Source organism: Acipenser ruthenus, chromosome 6 (genome assembly GCF_902713425.1).
Source record: "Acipenser ruthenus chromosome 6, fAciRut3.2 maternal haplotype, whole genome shotgun sequence".
Lineage (NCBI taxonomy): Eukaryota > Metazoa > Chordata > Actinopteri > Acipenseriformes > Acipenseridae > Acipenser > Acipenser ruthenus.
This window is the reverse complement of record NC_081194.1, coordinates 55,864,896-55,883,879: the sequence shown is the minus strand read 5'-3', so window position 1 is coordinate 55,883,879 and position 18,984 is coordinate 55,864,896. Positions and strand designations below refer to the sequence as shown.

The 18,984-nt window shown below is 36.8% G+C and overlaps 1 protein-coding gene across 2 annotated transcripts in view; it reads left to right on the top strand.

The window, feature by feature from the left end:
• Nucleotides 1-18,984, top strand: part of ephx2 (epoxide hydrolase 2, cytoplasmic) — a 75,140-nt gene that overhangs the window by 27,247 nt on the left and 28,909 nt on the right. For both annotated transcript variants that reach the window (XM_034018042.3, XM_059025548.1), the window contains exon 11: nucleotides 15,231-15,316. In XM_034018042.3, coding sequence (XP_033873933.3) covers nucleotides 15,231-15,316 — 86 coding nt within the window. The remainder of the gene's footprint in view (nucleotides 1-15,230; nucleotides 15,317-18,984) is intronic.

Sequence of the window (18,984 nt, the reverse complement as noted above, 5' to 3'; positions counted from 1 at the left end):
CTCCGTTATTGAATTTTATTTGTCATATACTTGTACTTGCTAGAACCAAAGTGATTGTAGTTTATCTTGCTCTTAATTGTATTAATACTTGTACTGTGATTCTTGAAATGTATTTTTGTTTATGACTGTAAGTTGCCCTGGATAAGGGCGCTTACTAAGAAATAAATAATAATAATAATAATAATAATAATAATGATCATGTAACCGGCACTCCAGATAAGCTGCGTACCTGCCAAAGCTGAAATACGCACTAAATTTTAACTGAATGCGTACAAATATGCATAGCAATTGTGCTGCACAGCTTGCTGCCTCCCCTCCAGCCTCCCCTAAAACTTCCACTAACAACTACATTTCCCAGAATACAATGTCTTCACTTACTAGGAAACTGTACACAAGAAAAAACAACCGAACAGACATTATCCAATCTCTGGCTAGCCCTGTTGTCATTGCAGCCAATCACAGTAAGAATAAGACACATCTGAAGCTACTCAGGTTGAAGCGTAAACACCCCTGTCCAGCTACAAATCCGACTGGAACCATCGTCGGAGGCAACCGCTAAAAAAAGGTGCCTATAATATTAAACTAACTGTTTTATAACTTAAATAAAACTTATTTTATGTATCTGTATGGCTTGATATTGAACTTTTAACATGTTCACTGAGTTTAAGAATTTAATGTTAAAATATAAGTAACGTAATTAAATAGTCAGTGTGATACCTCGAATTAAATGCGCTGAGTCGATAAAGAACCTTGTAGAACACATGTGTGGTTGTACAGTAGTTCAAAGTAACATTGCAGTTAAAATGGAAGGCTCTTTTTTAATGCCTATCCCATTTCCATTAAAGATTGTACAGTATTTATTGAGATTACTAATGACTTCAAGACAATGTTGCATTCTACCCCCTGAAAATACATTTTACTCTCTCAGTGTTCAAATTAGAGGGTAAATTATTCCCAGGTCCAAAACCTTATCTGGAGTGCTGACACTGCTATCAAATATGACTGGCTGGTATTGAAAATGTTGCCCTCGTGTCGCCTGAAATAGAACATTGTCACTTGCATGAGACATGTCGCCGGGGTGTTGACCAGGGTGGTCACACGAGGTGACAAGCCAGCAACAGCTGTCATCCCCTTGTTGTCGTTGACAGGAGGTGTGCGGTAGAAGTTAACCATTTTACTGCCACGCTGTTTTAACCTCTTTAAGTAATTTTTATAAAGCATTCGATCTGATATGACACTCGCTTTACAATATGCCCCAGTGGATGCTTAGTTTCTGTTCAGAAAAAAATCCAATTTCTGGTGAGCTTGGCAGCAAGAAAATGGCATTATAGCATTTATAAAAGTTTCATTTTACCTTAAACTGTCACACCCTTTAGTTTCAATCTCAACCTTCATGTTGATGATTCTCATGGCAGACTGGAGCGGCACTCAGGTTTCTCGAAAAAATTAAGGTGACATTGTTGTCACGGTGACGGGTATTAATAAATAAAAAAATTATAATAATGCCATCATTCTGATGAGCTGCTTTTATTGGGCTGCACCCCCAGGTAAATGGAGAAAACTAAACCTTTCAATCAAACTGAAAGATGAAGGGATATAAATAACATAGCTGACAGGCTGGCAGAATGAATTACATCCAGAAAAAATAAAGAGTGAGAGATTGGAAGAGTATGCAGGCAGACAAGAATTAAAGGAGCAAATATAGGAGGCAGTATACAGTAAATAATTATTTTGTTTGCCAGTACCAATGTTGATGCGCTGTAAAGGTCTATTTGTTAACAATGGTTAGTATTGTATCTACAATGTCTATAAGGCACACCTGACCTACTTTTCTAGGTTTTTACATGCCACTTGGACAATTAGACAATTTCAAAGTTTTTCAAACACGTTTTCTACACACATGTCCTCAACACTCACCTCAGGAGCTTTGGGAAATGAGGTGAGTCGTCTGTTTTTAAATGCTTTTCAACTGAGCCATCCATTCACAGGTACAGTAACAGTTAAGTAAAAGCCCAACTATATTTTACAGGAGAAAGGCAAAGCAACAAAGAAAGTGTATCATTTGCTGAGAGAAAACACTGTCTTGTTACCACCTGAACTAGCCAGATAAACCTTTTGTAAATTTAAATTTAATTATAATGAGTGAGTTAATTATTATCTTCGCCTGTGGTGGGGTTCAATAACATTGTAACAAATGTTTATGCCAAGTTTGAGTGAATTCAGGCAAACAGTTTCCTTGTTCGGCATCATTAAAATTACCCATCACAAGCCATAGTGTGCGAAATACACACCTACACTACCCTCCAACAAATCGCAATACTTAGCATACATATATACATATACGTAGAGTTCAGTCTCAGCTTGACATGACTGGAATTCCTGATTGCATGGCTTTTCCCAGCACTCCACATGGCAGTGCCTTTGCTGGGTAAGCCACTGGGTACCCTACTTTGGATGGATGCTATTAAGAGCTGCTATAAACAGCTTTTAATTCTAGTTTTTCATTTTTGCGTGGTGTCAATGACCTACCCATATTCATCTCTCACTCTGGGAAATTGATGATTTGATAGCAAAGAGCAAGCAGACTTTTGACCCACTCTGGATCCATTAGGTTGTTTACTGGCCTGATTTACCCATCTCCAAATTCTGCACCTGACGCACTCCAGAGAAAAAAACATCAGATAATACGGTTTAAAAAAGTGACGATTATAGTTCTGCAGGGGCGGCGGTAGGCTTGGGTGGGCTGAAGCCATCCCAAAGTTTACCTTAGCCCCACCAGTAGCCCCGCCACCGAAAAATTAAAAAAGTTGCGTAAGACTTTTCAGAGACTGTATGGGTTTCAGCAATCGAAAACCATTCCAGGTATCGTCTTCAACAAGGTGACTTTAATCAGGTACCAACAATACAGTACAGACATTCAACGTGAACTCACGGGCTGGGCGCTTGCTGTGTGAGCACCGACAACAAGCTGCTCGCTTTCGTGCTGTATGGGGAACTGCGTTACTACTAAACATTCCCTCCAGGAAATGCACAAACTCTTACGTTGATTACATTTCAGCACGTTCAAAAGTTCCTACTAGTTTTTATTTAAAAAACACATTTCGCAACTCTTATTGGTTTACTTTTAAACATTATATTTAGTTTAACTTTCAGTTATTAACAATCAATGTTATTTAAAGTTTCTAATTATTTTAACTGCTACCCCTTGCTTAAACATTTAAATGTAACCTATAAATGTTACAGATGTTTGTTGTTTTCATGACTGCTTATTTTCTTACAGTGTAATAGGCAGTGTTGTGTGACACTGCCATCACAGATCCTGCCCTGTGTCGGTGAGATGAGATGACGTTAAAAGCTCTAAAACCACGACTGCAAATGAGTCCTGCTCTTTTGCATTGTGGTTTACCCTCCATTCACATGGGGGCATCGAATGCCTAATTTATTTTTATGCTGCATTGTATTTTTCGATATGTGTAGATAATGGCGAATAACAATGAAGTTTGGGGATTTTTTATTATGTCTATGTCATTTGTGTTTAAGGTTTTATTTCAACGTTGTATCAATGTGTGACATAAGTTGTGAAAAATAACAGTAACAGTGAGGCAAGGTCAAGTTGTAAAAGCAAACACGGTTTATTTATTATATACAATAATATACCCAAAGTCCTGATTTGTTCAGTATGATAATAGCATTATTGGGAAGCTTGCATTGCTTTAAACTGGCGGCAATGCTATGCAGCAATTAATACGTGAATAATAATAATAATAATAATAATAATAATAATAATACAAACAAAATTAAATGTGTACAATAAGTGAAATAACACACAAACGTGATACAAATAAATAAAAAGGACCAAATTCACGTGACAAAAATAGAGACAAGTGCCTCCTTCTCACTAGATAAAATCTAAAAGAAACAAAAAGCACTTTTCTCAATTCGGCTCAGCTACAGTTCACCACAGCAATAACAAAGCTGTGTTGCAGCAGCCACCTCTATGTTATTACCTGCCCCACATGTTTAAATAATGAGGCTAAACACAGCTTGATTATCAGGCATGCCCACTAATAAAGACTAATAAGTGTCAAGGTAGCGAGTGAGCTTAGCTGGCTACATACCTTTCGTCCAAAAGCCCATTTTCAGCTGTGTAGAAAGAAAAGTAAACACAGATAAGTACACTTCTTCTTTACTGTACGTTTGCCGCCCTGTTACAACAGAACTTACTTCATACTGCACTGTAACCCTTGTAAATGATGTTGGATAAAGGTGTCTGTTAATTATTATTATTAACAGGCACTTAATCTGCATCAGATTCCACCATCCTAATACTGAAGTTTTGCGAGACATATCGAAACATTGACACTATACGTGCCCACACAAAGTGGAGTGTAGCCCCCTCAAATGTTTGCCTAGCCCCCCTCGGTGGAGAGCCTGGTGCCGCCACTGTAGTTCTGGAAAGGTGATGGAGACTATCTGCAGAGAAGGTACAACACGGGCTGCTGAGATTTAAACTTGTGGGAGGGGTCAAAAAAGTGAACCCCCATGCTAAAATGTGATCCTGCACAACCTTTTTACCAAGCAAAAAGCAAAATCACTACGGTTTAACTCTGTCTATAAATGGAACCTAGACCGATGCGCAGCATTCTGTCGTGGCATAATTGACAGAAGGAAGAATAAAGACCTGACTGGCAACATAAATTCTGAATCTGTTGCACAACGAATCATATACAGGGTGTCCCACAAGTCAGGCATTTTAGACAATATCATGTTATGCCAATTAAGAAGTTCTCTGTTCATCACTGATTATCTGCACCACACATCAAAATGATCTGACTGTGTGCCTCTTTGCTTAAAGACATTTTACTCCTGAAAGAAACAGACAGACAACCATTATTAACCAGGGTTTCCAAAATAAGTTGGCGACTGGCGCAATCCACCGCCTGATACTATATTTGCACCAGCTACTTTATTAAAAAACAGGGGCGTAGCCATGGGTGGGCCAGTTAGCACACAGGCCCACCCATATCTGAGCCTATGTGAATGCCAAGTTTAAGTAAATGTATAATTTATTTATTTATTTATTTATTTTTTCAAACTGTGCACCCCAAAGGCGAGAACTCAAGTTTAGGACAATTATGGTATACAGAAAATGTCGTAGGCTTTAAAAAATCAAAACAAAGTAGTCCTTGTGATCAATGTTTGAGTGGGATCTTCCTCTTACACAATGAATCATGTGCAAGCTGTGTTTGATTGACAGCTTTGAGGCAGTTGATGCTGATCTGTTAAGTCCCAGATGTTTCCATATTCCAACTTTATTTAAAATATGTAGTTTTTTAAGCAAACTTGCAGGCTACTTAGTAGTAGTGCGGCGGTCAACATGCCAAAACAAAATAGTATATATCTATATATCTATATATCTATATATCTATATATATATATATATATATATATATATATATATATATATATATATATATATATTTTTTTTTTTTTTTTAAGACAATGGACAGATAATGAAGCCACAAAAGCAAAAGCAACTCACATATCATCCTCTTCCTCCGAATCTGCAAATTTATTCATTTACATCTACTTCAGCAGTAGAAATGGCAACATGTGAAAAGAAATGTCAGAAAAGAAAATTACCAAATTGACTGGATGATTTGTTTGTTACTTCATCTTTGGGAAAGTCAACCAGGGAGCACTCTAATGAAGATTTGAGAGCAATGTTTAATCAAATTTTACTAGACTGTCAACTTTGCGAATTGAACAGCCACTTTCAAAATGACACATATGATATGGCCTCATGAAAGATGCGTCTGCATGCTTGCCAACATCGGACACATTCGGCAATAGAGAAAGTCTACTGGCATGTACCTTGTTGTACAATGTTAATATGGATGAAGCTGAAGTTTTTAGTCTTCGTTCAACAAATAAAGCGCAAATCGACTGTGGGGGAAAATGATCCAACACTGATTTCAGTTTCAGATGATTGCCAGTTGATTATCTTTCCAAATATGCACACACTTTTAAGGCTCTTCTCCACTATGAACAGGATTAAGGCAGCTGCGCGAGCATAAATGCTGACAAGTCGCTTGACCATGCTGTCTCTCTTGTCGTTTGATAGAGACCTGTGTGATTCTCTGGGCTATGACTCTATAACTGCAATATTCAGCTGCAAGCTTCAAAGCCTTACCCTGTTACTAACTAGGCAAAGGTCATTTACTAGCTTTCGTTTTATTTAACAATTGATTGATGTAATATGACTGTGTACTTGCTGGTCTGGTGATGCTACCCGTTTGGCTTTTTAAAGCACTTTCACTGTGGATATATGTAAATGTTTTTTTTGTATCTACTTCAAACATTTTAAATGGATTTACAGGGGAAATATTTGATGTATTCAGGGTTTTAATGGATTTAAATCATGTTTGTACTGTAAGGAGATATATAGTAGGCTACATAATATAGCTATGCATATGCACCCCCATATGCAACATATCCAGACAACTTTTAATAATCAAGAAAATCACACAGACTCATTTAATTTGAAGTTTTAATGAATCAAAGCAGTAATAGTGCTCCTTCTGTTTATTAAATGTTTAAAAATGGATTGGATTGTTGCAGACCACAGCAAATCCCCAGCAATAGGCAGCCTGGGCGATTCCAGTGCCTTTACAGGTTTAACAGCATTAATACTTCAACACAGTAATACAGGTATGTTATCACATACTCAACCCTTAGGCTAGCTATGCAAACTGCTAAAGCGCCCACTGCTAAATCCTAAAACATCCAATATATCACTCTCCAAAACTACAATATAATTCCTATACCTTATAGCAACGCATCAATATAAATGAGATATACATTAAAAAGTGTTCTTACCTTCCACTATATGCATGTGTAGTTGTAGAATATAATGTAAAAACAAGAACTATCTTCAAAAGCAGTGACTTCTAAATACAACCAAACAGCAACCAGTTTTTTCAGAGATCTTCGGAGCATGGGCCACACAACTTGTAGTTAGCAAGTCGAGTGATACTTGACTGGGTTTTTACCTCAGCTTTTATATAGTTTTTTCTCCATTTAATATGTCAGAAGACCCAATTAAATCTAATTATTTGCTCTGTTTTAACAGCTCCTATCTTTAAGTGAACAATATATCTAAACAATACCGGTGACTCCCTTTTCAAAATTAATTGAATGAGCTCATGGTTCACTATCTTCTACTGTTATACGACAATAAACAGGAATATGGAATCCTACAATATTCTTATAGACTAATACAGAGTACATTATCATTTTTTTTTAATAGTCTGTTTTAACAATTTGTTTAATATTTCTGCTGACTTTATATTCTTTTAAAATACATTACAATATTTGTTGCAGTTTCACAAAAATTCAATTTGTATCCCAAAGATCAGCCTGCTTCCAGTAGCTGTGACAGTCTTACAAAAAACTTAAATCTTGTTAGCTGGGCTCCCATCTCTACATTCTCATTCCCATCATCAGTGGGAAGACTTCAGATAAATTAAGCTGTTTCTATCAAAGAGCCATCCATCTCTGCCGCATACTCCTTTCACTCAAAAAAGGTGCTGCACCTTGTACAAGAAGATGGGTTTTAGGGTCACTCGTGACAATGCAACAGTTGTGATGGTGACCAAGCGAAAATAAAAAATAAAAATTCACATAAGGTTTGTGTTTGTACACGTGCATTTAACAAAATGCTCCAAAAACTTAACATGAAGAAAACTATTTTAATGAAGGAGTGTATTGCAGCAAAAATCTCAATAATTAAACGAAGTGAGAATGTTCCCATAACAAAGCTGAAAACCCCTTTTTTTCTGAACGCCAATAAACCAACCTTATCGTGTGTTATGTTTTGAGTCTCACAAACAGATTTGTGTCGTCTGTTTCATCTTCTTTAGCATCCGCAACATTGTTTACCGTCAGGAGTTTAAGGATGATTAAATCGCGCAGCAGATTCCCCAGTTAGATGATCTGGAAATATCTCATCAGCCAAAGAAGCAAGAACGGTAATTTAAGACATTACCATAATTAAAAACAGTAATGTAGCATGAGTTTTATACGAAAGCAGTGCCAGCTGTTGCAGGGAAAACTAACTTTATTTCTCAAACTGACCAGAAAGGTGAAAACAGAACATATAGAAAGACTAATTAGGAAGTGTACTGCTGAAAAAAAAAATAGGGAATTAAAAATGAAATGTACTGCAGTAAAATAAACTACCATTCACTATAAAAAAGCTCTCGGATTGTGCTAATGAAAATATCTACAATATATGACATTGTGCTTGCTGTGGTGTATTTAAAGGGTACATAAGGACCTTTTTATTTTATTGTGTTACATGTTCCCATGTGTTGCTACAACTGTTTAAGTAAGGTGTGTGCATTGTTCTAATTTTTTTTTACATTTTGACCACTTTTTATAAACTTTTAAATTGCATTCACTGCCTCAAGATGGTTTCCCATGTACTCGCATGGACCTCTGAGAACTACATTTCCCCATCATCCTCCTGCTCACTGGTAAATCCATCTCAGTTACATATGTGAGCAGGAGGAAATAGCAGAACTAACACGCTGCAATTTAAACTTGTTTTTTTTACTGACAAATAAACTGTAACATGTAATCATAAGAGCTGTCTGTGTTACATGCTGTCAGATCAGGACTTGACATAACACTGTACCACACACATTTCAGCAAGTCTTGTATTGCAGGGGCCTTGATTCTTCAAAAGTTAATTCTTCTGGTTGATCTTGTCTTGCTGTGAGCAGTACTGAAATAAAGCTTCTTCATTGCACTAATGGAGTACTTTGTCAGACACTACAAGCAGACCACTACTAGTCTAGCACAGGCTTAAACCATCCAAAATTGCGCCAGAAGGCACCATTGTAATCCCCGTTTTCAAAAATGTCCCACTCTCTCCCGTCGCCCCTGTGACGCTGCCCCCTACTACCTTGTAAGTGCCACATACCTTAAAACTAATTGAAAACCCTGATTAACAATTATGCCTATGATGCCTGAATTATGGGACACCATGTATACCGACATGGAATTAGAAAGACTAAAATATCCATTAAAAGGTAATATTAGTAAGACTTTTTGGGCTTCTCTATCGGAGCAAGATAGTTGCTGTTTACTGATAATTCCAAACTGATTCTTGGCAGAACTTTCAGAACATGTAGTGATAATGGACCTCAAATAACCAACTATATTTTATCACCCAGTAATTGACCTGGAGTTGGCCTATTGATCAGGTATATACAATTTCTTAAACAATAAACTTTACAGTGCATAATATAATATGCATCTGTAATTTGTCAATAAACTCATCATAAATGACACCTTATGGTGTTTGTGTCCTCACAGTCCCAACAAATCCTGGGATAATGCCACAGTTCTAAACTTGAGACAAAAATTGATAAATTGAGAAGACTTCTTGACATCTAAACAACGTAATAATTAAGTAATAGTCAAACTTATTGCAATTAGATATTGAAAAATATAATATCAGGGTCAGCTAAATTAGGTTGACTTTATTACCTAACAAATGGTCTTGTATTTGGTTAAAGACTGTGACCCATACTGGCTAATGAACTATATCGCCTATTATGCAGTGCGCGTAAATAAGACACATTCATTAGGTAATGCATCGCTAAAATGGATGTCAGTCCAGCAGCACTTCCAATTAGAAGACCTGTGAATTTTTTTCATTTGATTAATGCAGAGCTCCTTGTCTCCCTGCCAGTCCTACTGCTCAGATCGGCTGTGCTTTATTGATTGAGTTAATTGAACAGGTCAGGGCCTGCTGTGTTCAGTGACAGGCTGTAAGGTGCAATATATATTGTGATCAAGCCTTTGGCTCTCGGGTTCGTTTGGCACGAATTACTTTAACCCAACACAGGAACTTTTTGTTCAGCGTGTTTTTGCACACTTTTATTGCCAAAATACAAATAAACAAACAAGACAAAACAAAAACCTAACTCCCACGTAGAGTGCTAAACTAAACTTTTCTTTGGTTAATCCTAAACTAACCAAACTGGACGGCTAAGCCGTTTTCCAGTCACAACCACCATTTTTACACAATTTATACAACAAACACAGTGCCTTCACTGCATATGACCAGACAGGTCTCCTCACGGCTGTAGGCAGCCTTCAAAACAGCAGCCCTGACTGCGGGGTTACCCGTGCCTTTATGCAGGGCTCCATCAGGGCAGCAGTGTGGAGTAGTGGTTAGGGCTCTGGACTCTTGATCGGAGGGTTTTGGTTCAATCCCAGGTGAGGGACACTGCTGCTGTACCCTTGAGCAAGGTGCTTTACCTAGATTGCTCCAGTAAAAACCCAACTGTATAAATGGGTAATTGTATGTAAAAATAATGTGATATCTTGTAACAATTGTAAGTCACCCTGGATAAGGGCGTCTGCTAAGAAATAAATAATAATAATAATCAAAACAAATTGGAGCCAGGTGCTTCGCCCGACTCTTCCCCCTACTCTGCCACAATATCTCCAGGAGACAACCTAAGATGACATATTGCAGTTTACAATGTGATCCTGTATTCTGATGTAACATGAAGAACACATATCCCAGAATCATTCTGCATTGTTTGGTAAATGGATAATATTTGGGGGTGCAGCTGAACTGAATGAAAGTACATGAATATACTTGTTTGCCACTTCATCACTCAGTGAGTCAATTTCTTGTTACTCTCTGAAAGATTTTAAAACCAATTCCAAAGTTAATGATTGGATTTACTAAGAATAACAGCTAATGAACTTTAAATAAAGTGCAATTTTGAATAGGAAACTGAAAGAAGCAGAGCGAACAAAGGTTGCAATAGTCAGTTCATAAAGAGAGGCTGGCACTTCTGCATTAAAAGGGAAAGACCCATTTGTGATTTTTCTACCGAGTGTCTACATGGATGCTTTTTTCTGAATGTAATTCAGATATATCAGTCATTCAAAAGCAATCAAATGCACCTGGAAAGCCTATACAGGTTTATGCAATATGCAGTTCAAGTACTAATCATTACTGAACATAAAGTGACTTTCAGTGTAATTGGGGAGCGCAAGATTGCACATGTGGACACTTCAGGTGATCTAGCCTCTGTTACATATTTATATGGCTGACCCCTAGAACTGAAGAGCAACTCCTGAACCACCTTAGCACACCTTGGCACAAAAAATAAGCACAGTGTTTGAGTAATTGCAATCAGAAGCACTCAGTGATTATGTACTTTCTCTGATTAATGAAAACAGTCTGTAAATAACAAGTCTTTAAATAACTCACAAGGTAAAGCTTTATAAATAGGGACTACTATTTCATATGCCATACTGTTTCCAATGTGACATTTTTGTTGTAGAGATAGGACAATCACAGGCATGGGTATCTGGTCACTCTCCACTGCTGTAACATGCTACTTTAATTTACAGCAGCAGAGGTATCCATCTTGTCAAAGGTCTTACAGTAATGAACTACCAGACTAGATTTGTTCAATCTGCAGTGTTAAAGATCTGTTTAAAGCCCTGAGTAAGTATCTTGACCAGACTCCTCCAAAGGGAAAAATCATGTTTAATTACTTTGGATGTAAATTTGCCGCACTGTATTTTCTGGTGTTTATTGGGCCTGGCATCTGGCGAGAGCAGATACAATAAAACATGGAAATGACTGTTTTGGGAGCAGCTAAATATCCAAATGGCAGACCACTAATGAGATTTTGTTGTTAAAGGCTAAGTAACCCACAGTATTTCAGATGATTCACTGGCCAAATGGAGCTTTTTTAATTGTTGCCTGTGGCATAGCGTCCCGGGCAAGACAAAACAAACAAAACAGGAACAAAACAAAGGTTTGAACAAAACTCTACAAATAAAACTGTTCAAAATAAACACAATACCACACCCAAGATATGGATTTCCAGTGCACTCTCTCCTCTCTCCTCTCTCCGCTCTCCGCTCTCCAAACAAACACTCCAGGGGCTGGATTGATTCACTCAATCATCTAATCACCACCTGGCCACATTCCACACTTTTCCATTCAGACAATTAAACAATCAATCAAACGATGGCCATCTTGGTTACAGGCTATCCCTTCACCAAGATGACCACCAACCTCCAAACTCTCACACAGATCTGTGCACCCCCATGTGCAAAGCCTATGCTCTGTCACATTGCCACTTGTTGATCTGTGTATGCCATTGGTCGATGGCATTTTGTAAGTCGTAAGTCATTGCACTCACTCAATCAGCTCTTATGTTTGTCAGATGAACCAATCAAAATGCTGAACTTTGGGAGAGTCAGGAACCAAAGCATAACCGATGTTAAACGAAAATAACTAGTCAAAACTGATTTATGACCAGGTTTCAAGTGAGGAATGCCAGCCCATCGAGGACTGGAATTAGGGATTCAAATTATATTCCCCAGCCCTCCCTGCTTGGCTTACTGCTTTTTCTTCCACAAAGACAAGGATTAGACAGAAATGAAGCAGTATTCTGAAGAGACCCCTCTAACTGCTGTTAATGAGATAACACAGAACACCTGTCGCTTATCATAAAAAAGGCAATCATTTGTAAAGTTGTTAAATGTATCAAGAAATCTCTTGCATGTGAATAACACCCCCACTATCTGTTATTTTGATTTGGTATGCAATGCTTAACTTGTCCTGTGAGACCCATTTTGGTAGTAATCTTAAGCACCAGCTACTTTACATGAAGTGAATGATGTAACAAGCTATGAGGAACTGAACCATGGTACAGTGCTGAACTGAAATGACTTGTTCCAATGCATTACCATCAAAAGCAAAATAGGATAGGAGGCACTGAATCAAATTGTATGACTTTAAAAGCTGCAATGCCTACCAATTCTTAGTTATAGATTAGCAAGACATTAACATCTGTACACAATGGTATTACAGTTTCTGTTACAGTAATATTGCACTCACCTTTTGAAGTAAAGTATATGTTTTAAGTTATTTTGGCTTTTTCATCGAAACAGTGTGGAACCAGATGCTCAGAAACAACAAAATAAATTGTATATTATCTCATGTTTTTGATGTTGGATGCAGTGTTACAAAGAAGGAACCAATTAGAATGTACGTTATAAAAATACTACATTGTAATAAATAGATGAAACATGTGCTACCGTTGCAGCATGCACTTTTTGAACTGTAGCTCCTAAAATTGGTCAAACTGCACCCTGTATAGAGTATACAGTTTTGATAAACTAGGTCAAAGTTTATCAACTATATCAGCTCAAATGGTCCAGTTGATACAGCAAAACTATCAGTGCACAGGCTAAAAGGGGACAGACCTGACAGACAGGGATGTTGACCTGGGTTTGTGCTGCAGCTCAGCACATATACACCCCCTCTCTGCAATCAGCTCGGTATGGAGTGAGGCTGATTTTTGGTCAACACTGATGTCTTTACAGCAAAGTCTTGTACTTGGTTATACTTGGTACATCTTTAGAACTTTGCTGACATGCAAACAAATACACCTTTCTTTACAGTCTTCAGTTAAACGTGTGAAACGCAATGTAAACATATTGAAAAGCCATATTACACTGTGTATATAAAGCCATATACGACTAGTCATTATATTACTGGTAGCCTACTTGCTATAGCTATTTTCACAAGTATTTTTCTTAACCAAAAGAAAAATAAACTACTTACTGTCATTTCATGTTCTCTGCAACTTAAACAGTTTTGCTGTAGGGATGGGTTTTTAATATTTATAACCTTTGGAGTTTTAGAAGATTCATTAGCTTCTGTTTTTATGTAGTGTAACTTTTCTTTAAATATCAAAAGTTACACCCCTGTAACTTAGATTTAGGAGCAACTTTTCTTCGAGTAAATACAGACACACCAGGACAGTAGGATGACAAGGGGGCTGGCTGTGTTGCCGGGACACATTTTTATTTGTGTCAGTCCTCTGGAAATCATATTGTGAAAAATTGGATCATTAGGTAGTAATTAAAGGCTAATTTAACTGACGTACGGATGACTGACAGTGAGATGAGAAGAGAAAAACCTGATGGATCCAATTTGTGTCCTTTTGTTTCAGAGCTATGTGATTGTATAGACAACGATTACTCAAGCTGGAGGGGCACCAACTTAAAGAGAGAGAGAGAGAGAGAGAGAGAGAGAGAGAGAGAGAGAGAGAGAGAGAGAGAGAGAGAGAGAGAGAGAGAGAGAGAGAGAGAGAGAGAGAGAGAGAGAGAGAGAGAGAGAGAGAGAGAGAGAGAGAGAGAGAGAGAGAGAGAGAGAGAGAGAGAGAGAGAGTGAGTGAGTGAGTGAGTGCCTGGAGCCAAAATATACAGATGTTTTAGCTTAGCACTTTCTAGCCTCACAGAACCTTATTTCTCTAGTGCTGTGTTAAATGTGTGATGCAATTATAACCCGCACCCTTTACAAATATATGGAACATTTCTGCATGTTGTATACAGACTGTGTTTTATACAGGATGCGCAGTGTAATATTGTTTATATGTTGTGACACCTACAACAAGTTTCTTCATACATTTCAGAAAAGCTTGTGGTTCTGGGCTATTCTATAGTGGTGTTCATTAGATAAGGTTGCTCAGTCAAGCATGTGATCAACAGGCTTTGTATTATATACTTTAAATTACAGCATATAATATGTGAATATTTTGATGTGTATTCAGTCCCTTGTAAAACTTTACCATGGTAAATTTGAGTTCACTGTGGTTTAATTGCGAGGATAATTTGCTGTATTTTAACACACTTTACTTAGTGAGGAGTTTAAAAGGTAACTCAAAGGAGCTTACCTTGAGTGTGTGATTGCCTGTTTGTGTCTAGCCTGCGTCCTGTTACTATTTACCATGCTTTCACCATGCTTCAGTTTAATGGGCTATTCTTTTACCATCGTATACCAAAAATGGCTTTTATAAGGGATGTGACTGCCCTATTTCCCAGTTCATGTCTAAGATGTTGGAATTAAGTGCCTGAATGCTGATAAACTACCAAACCCGTTGTATCCTAATTACTGAAATGACTGTATTGAGTTGGCTGACCTTCAGATCCTAGTAAGGAATGATCAGTTGGAAGATTACTGGTGTTTTTTTTAGTTTTTTTATTTAACTGTTTTATGTGTGTGGGGGGAGTCCGGAGGAGATCATAATGTACCAGATTTGATACCTTGCTACCACAAAGTGTGATTTTAAAAGGTGAAGTTTCCCTAAATCTGACTAATTTCTTTCTTTTAGGGCATTCCCCAGGTAACCCTGATTGGTCATGACTGGGGCGGTTCAGTTGTGTGGAATATGGCGCAGTGCTATCCTGAAAGAGTCAGGTAATTTTCCAGATAAAGCGGGGTACATTTTTTTGATCCAGAGCAGTCCAACTACATTGGCTAAATGAGCCATACCAATTACAATAGAGTTCATGATGGGCCTGTTTGTCTCTGTATGTACTGTATATATGTATGGGGGGGCAGAAAAAAGGCAGAGGGCTTGGGGTCCCCTTAAGCTTCCAGCAGCAGTAGAATCTTATTATTGTATTCAGACTGACAACACTTTCATATTATTATTATTATTATTATTATTATTATTATTATTATTATTATTATTATTCAAGGCGACTTACAGGTGTTAAAGGGCAGCACAGGGTTACAATGCAAGATTAATATTTAAATACAGTATAGTTTACAGTAAGTGCAAATAATACTACTAAAATACAATATGAAATAATATGCAACAAATTAGGATTACAACAAGTTATACCTACAATGACATCATAGTGCAGTAGATCAAGAGATCTACAAGTGCAGTCTAAACAGGTTTACTCCTGTCTGGCTGTTAAAAGCATTTTCTCCACTAGCCAACAGAGAAAAGAAAACAGCAGCCCATCATAGTTTATTCTGATATAGTTAACTGTTACACACTGACAGCGTATGTTTAAAAATGCACTGTATACAACATTGATGCACCATTTTGATTTCAAGACCACGCCACTAACATACTTTGTATAAAATATTTTCGAAACAAAGTTGTTGAGGCAGGAGAAAGGAAGAAAAAATCTAGCACATCCTATATAGACTTAATTTGCGAAATTTGCTAAACTTAAATAAATGACCAACAAAATAATTGTATACCGTACAGGTGAAAAGGAAGTGAATGTTTACTTGCGCTGGGGAAAATAAACAAACACTGCTGAGGAAAGGCTAAAATAATATAAATACAACTTCCAACAAACACTAACAAAGAAAAAAACAACACTAACAACTAGATCTGTTCCCACAGAAAGGAAGTCATATCATTACTGACACTCCCATGTCACAATGCCATAGTCACGTGGGCGTGCAGTGTCTTCTGGGAGTAGGAGTTTATCTGGTAGACGCTGAAAGTTTTTTTTAATCGCAGAAATGCAACTAAAATCTCCCATCATCCATGCATGTCAACAACATGCTGGCTTCGTATTTTAACTTTCTGTGAAGTTTTTTCATTTGTCCTTCTGTTATGATGGATTTTTTTTTTCTAGTGACTTTTAAAAATGTCCTTCAAAAAATTAAATACGAAACTGAATCATGCAATTTCCATTATTCAACTCCACTCATAATCAAGCACACAGTGGCAGTGCTTCAAGGGGGAGGGAGCGTAAAGTTGCTCCTCCAATTAAAATCAGATCTCAGACTACGTTACCTGTCATTGCTAGTACTGTGGTTATGGAGATAGGAGTTTATAACAGAGCCTTTATGTATTATTTTAATTACATTTTTTTTTTTCACTTGGAAATTTTGAGGAGGCACTACCTCCCTTGCCTCCTCTAAGGAGCACTCACAAATATATTATATATATATATATATATATATATATATATATATATATATATATATATACCGTTGCTGAAATCGGGCAGTTGACGTAATGACCGGGCAGTTGGCGAAGTGCCCAGCTGTGGCGAGCAGATGCCGAATTAGCTTCGAATTTTATGTCATTTCAACATCTGCCGTGGCTGGTCAACTGCCCACAGCCACCAGGGTGAAGAAAGATTTTTAACAGATACAGTATAATACAAATAGAGAGTGAATTACCTTTGTTGCCTTTAAGTGCAAAAGCGCACCGCCACCAAGCCACCCATTGCAATGTTTATTTAAATAACTTAAATACTTTCTGACAACGCTATAGCAACGGAACTAAACAAAATCAATGCACAGTTTATTTTCATCATGGGTTAGATATAGAGGTTAGAGTACATGTGGGGGGAGAAACGAGTCTAGAATAAAATTGAACAATGTTTTATTTTATTCTTATTGCAGTAATACAATACGCATTTCTGAGCAGAGTTGCGTTGTTTGAATGAGAGATCATTCAATATCAGCAAGAGACTAATAATCACAGTTAAGTTTAAATGTGTAAAAGCCACCCAGTTAAATATATTTACCTGAAACTCAGGAAGAACGCAGTGCCAAAACTAATTTATCATAACAATATTAATCTACAGCATAAAGTTTGTATTTTTCTTATTTAGAAATATGAAAGACAATTTGACTCAGAAGAAAACGTTTTCTTATTAAAAGGTTTAGTCTTTGTTCTGTAGAAAATATGTTTTACACATTCAAACAATATTATTTCATGTCTAACATAAGTTGACATCAGATCTCAGACAATTTGACGTTTGCCTCAGCATTTCATTAAAATAAATAAATAAAAATAAATATAAACGATTCAGTCGGTCTAATGATTAAATGAAGTTATATATAATATATATATATATATATATATATATATATATAAATATATATATATATATATATATATATATATATATATATATATATAAATATATATATATATATATATATATATATATATATATATATATATATATATATATATATAAAAGTTACAAGAAATAGATGTCTACAATTATTTATTTCAGCAATTTTTTTGCAAAACTCAAAAAATGCTAATTCAAAAGTATTCATACCCTTTGATGCTATGATAGTATTGTCTACAAGGTGCTAGAAATTTCAATATGATAATGCAGAAACTAATTCTAGAAAAGTCTAGAAAATGCTGGATTGTAGGTGAACATTCTTAGAGACTATAAAAGGGTTATGCATAGGATGATTGCTGTCATTACCAGTAAGTCAATATGGAAAAAAGTAAAGAGCTATGTGAAGACCTTAGGCAGAACATTATTTATTGTCATAAAGCTGGAGAAGGATATAAGAAGATTTTCAAGCATTAGAGTATCCCAGTTTCAGCAATTGTTTCTATTATCAGAAGTACAGACACTTGGTACTGTCACAACGCTCCCTCAGCCTGGAAAAAGAAGGTTCTGTCACCAAGAATAAGCAGAAGAATTGTGAGGAAGGTTAATAACAATCCGAGATTGACTGTCAGAGATATTCAAAGTGAATTGGCTGCAAGTGGGACGGGGGTCGAGTATTGCATGGTGAAGGTCTCAATGGTCGCAGGCCATAAAAAAGCCACTCTTAAGAAAATGTCACAAGGACAATCTCTTAAAATTTGCAAAACAGCATTTGAATGATGAATATGAGTTCTGGTCAAAGGTTTTGTGGAGTGATGAAACAAAAATCGATCTATTTGGTCACGCTGATAGTTGTTACATTTGGAGAAAGTCTGGTGAGGGGTACAAAGAATAGAACACCATACCTACTGTCAAGTATGGGGCTATTTTTTTCCTCTAATGGCACTGGAAATTTAGTTCCAATACATAGCATACCAAAAGATATTGACCAATCATCTGAAACCCTCCGCTACAAAACTTGGTTTAAAGCGCAACTGGGCATTCCAACACAACTATGATCCAAAGCACTCATCAAAATCTACTTCAGAATGGTTAAAGAAGAATAAAATCAAGGTTCTGGAATGGCCTAGTCAATGTCCCAATCTAAATCTGAATCCCGATCTATGTCCCAATCTAAATTGGAATTTGAATGAACTGGAACAATTTTGTGTTGAAGAATCATGCCAACAGCTCATTGATAAATAT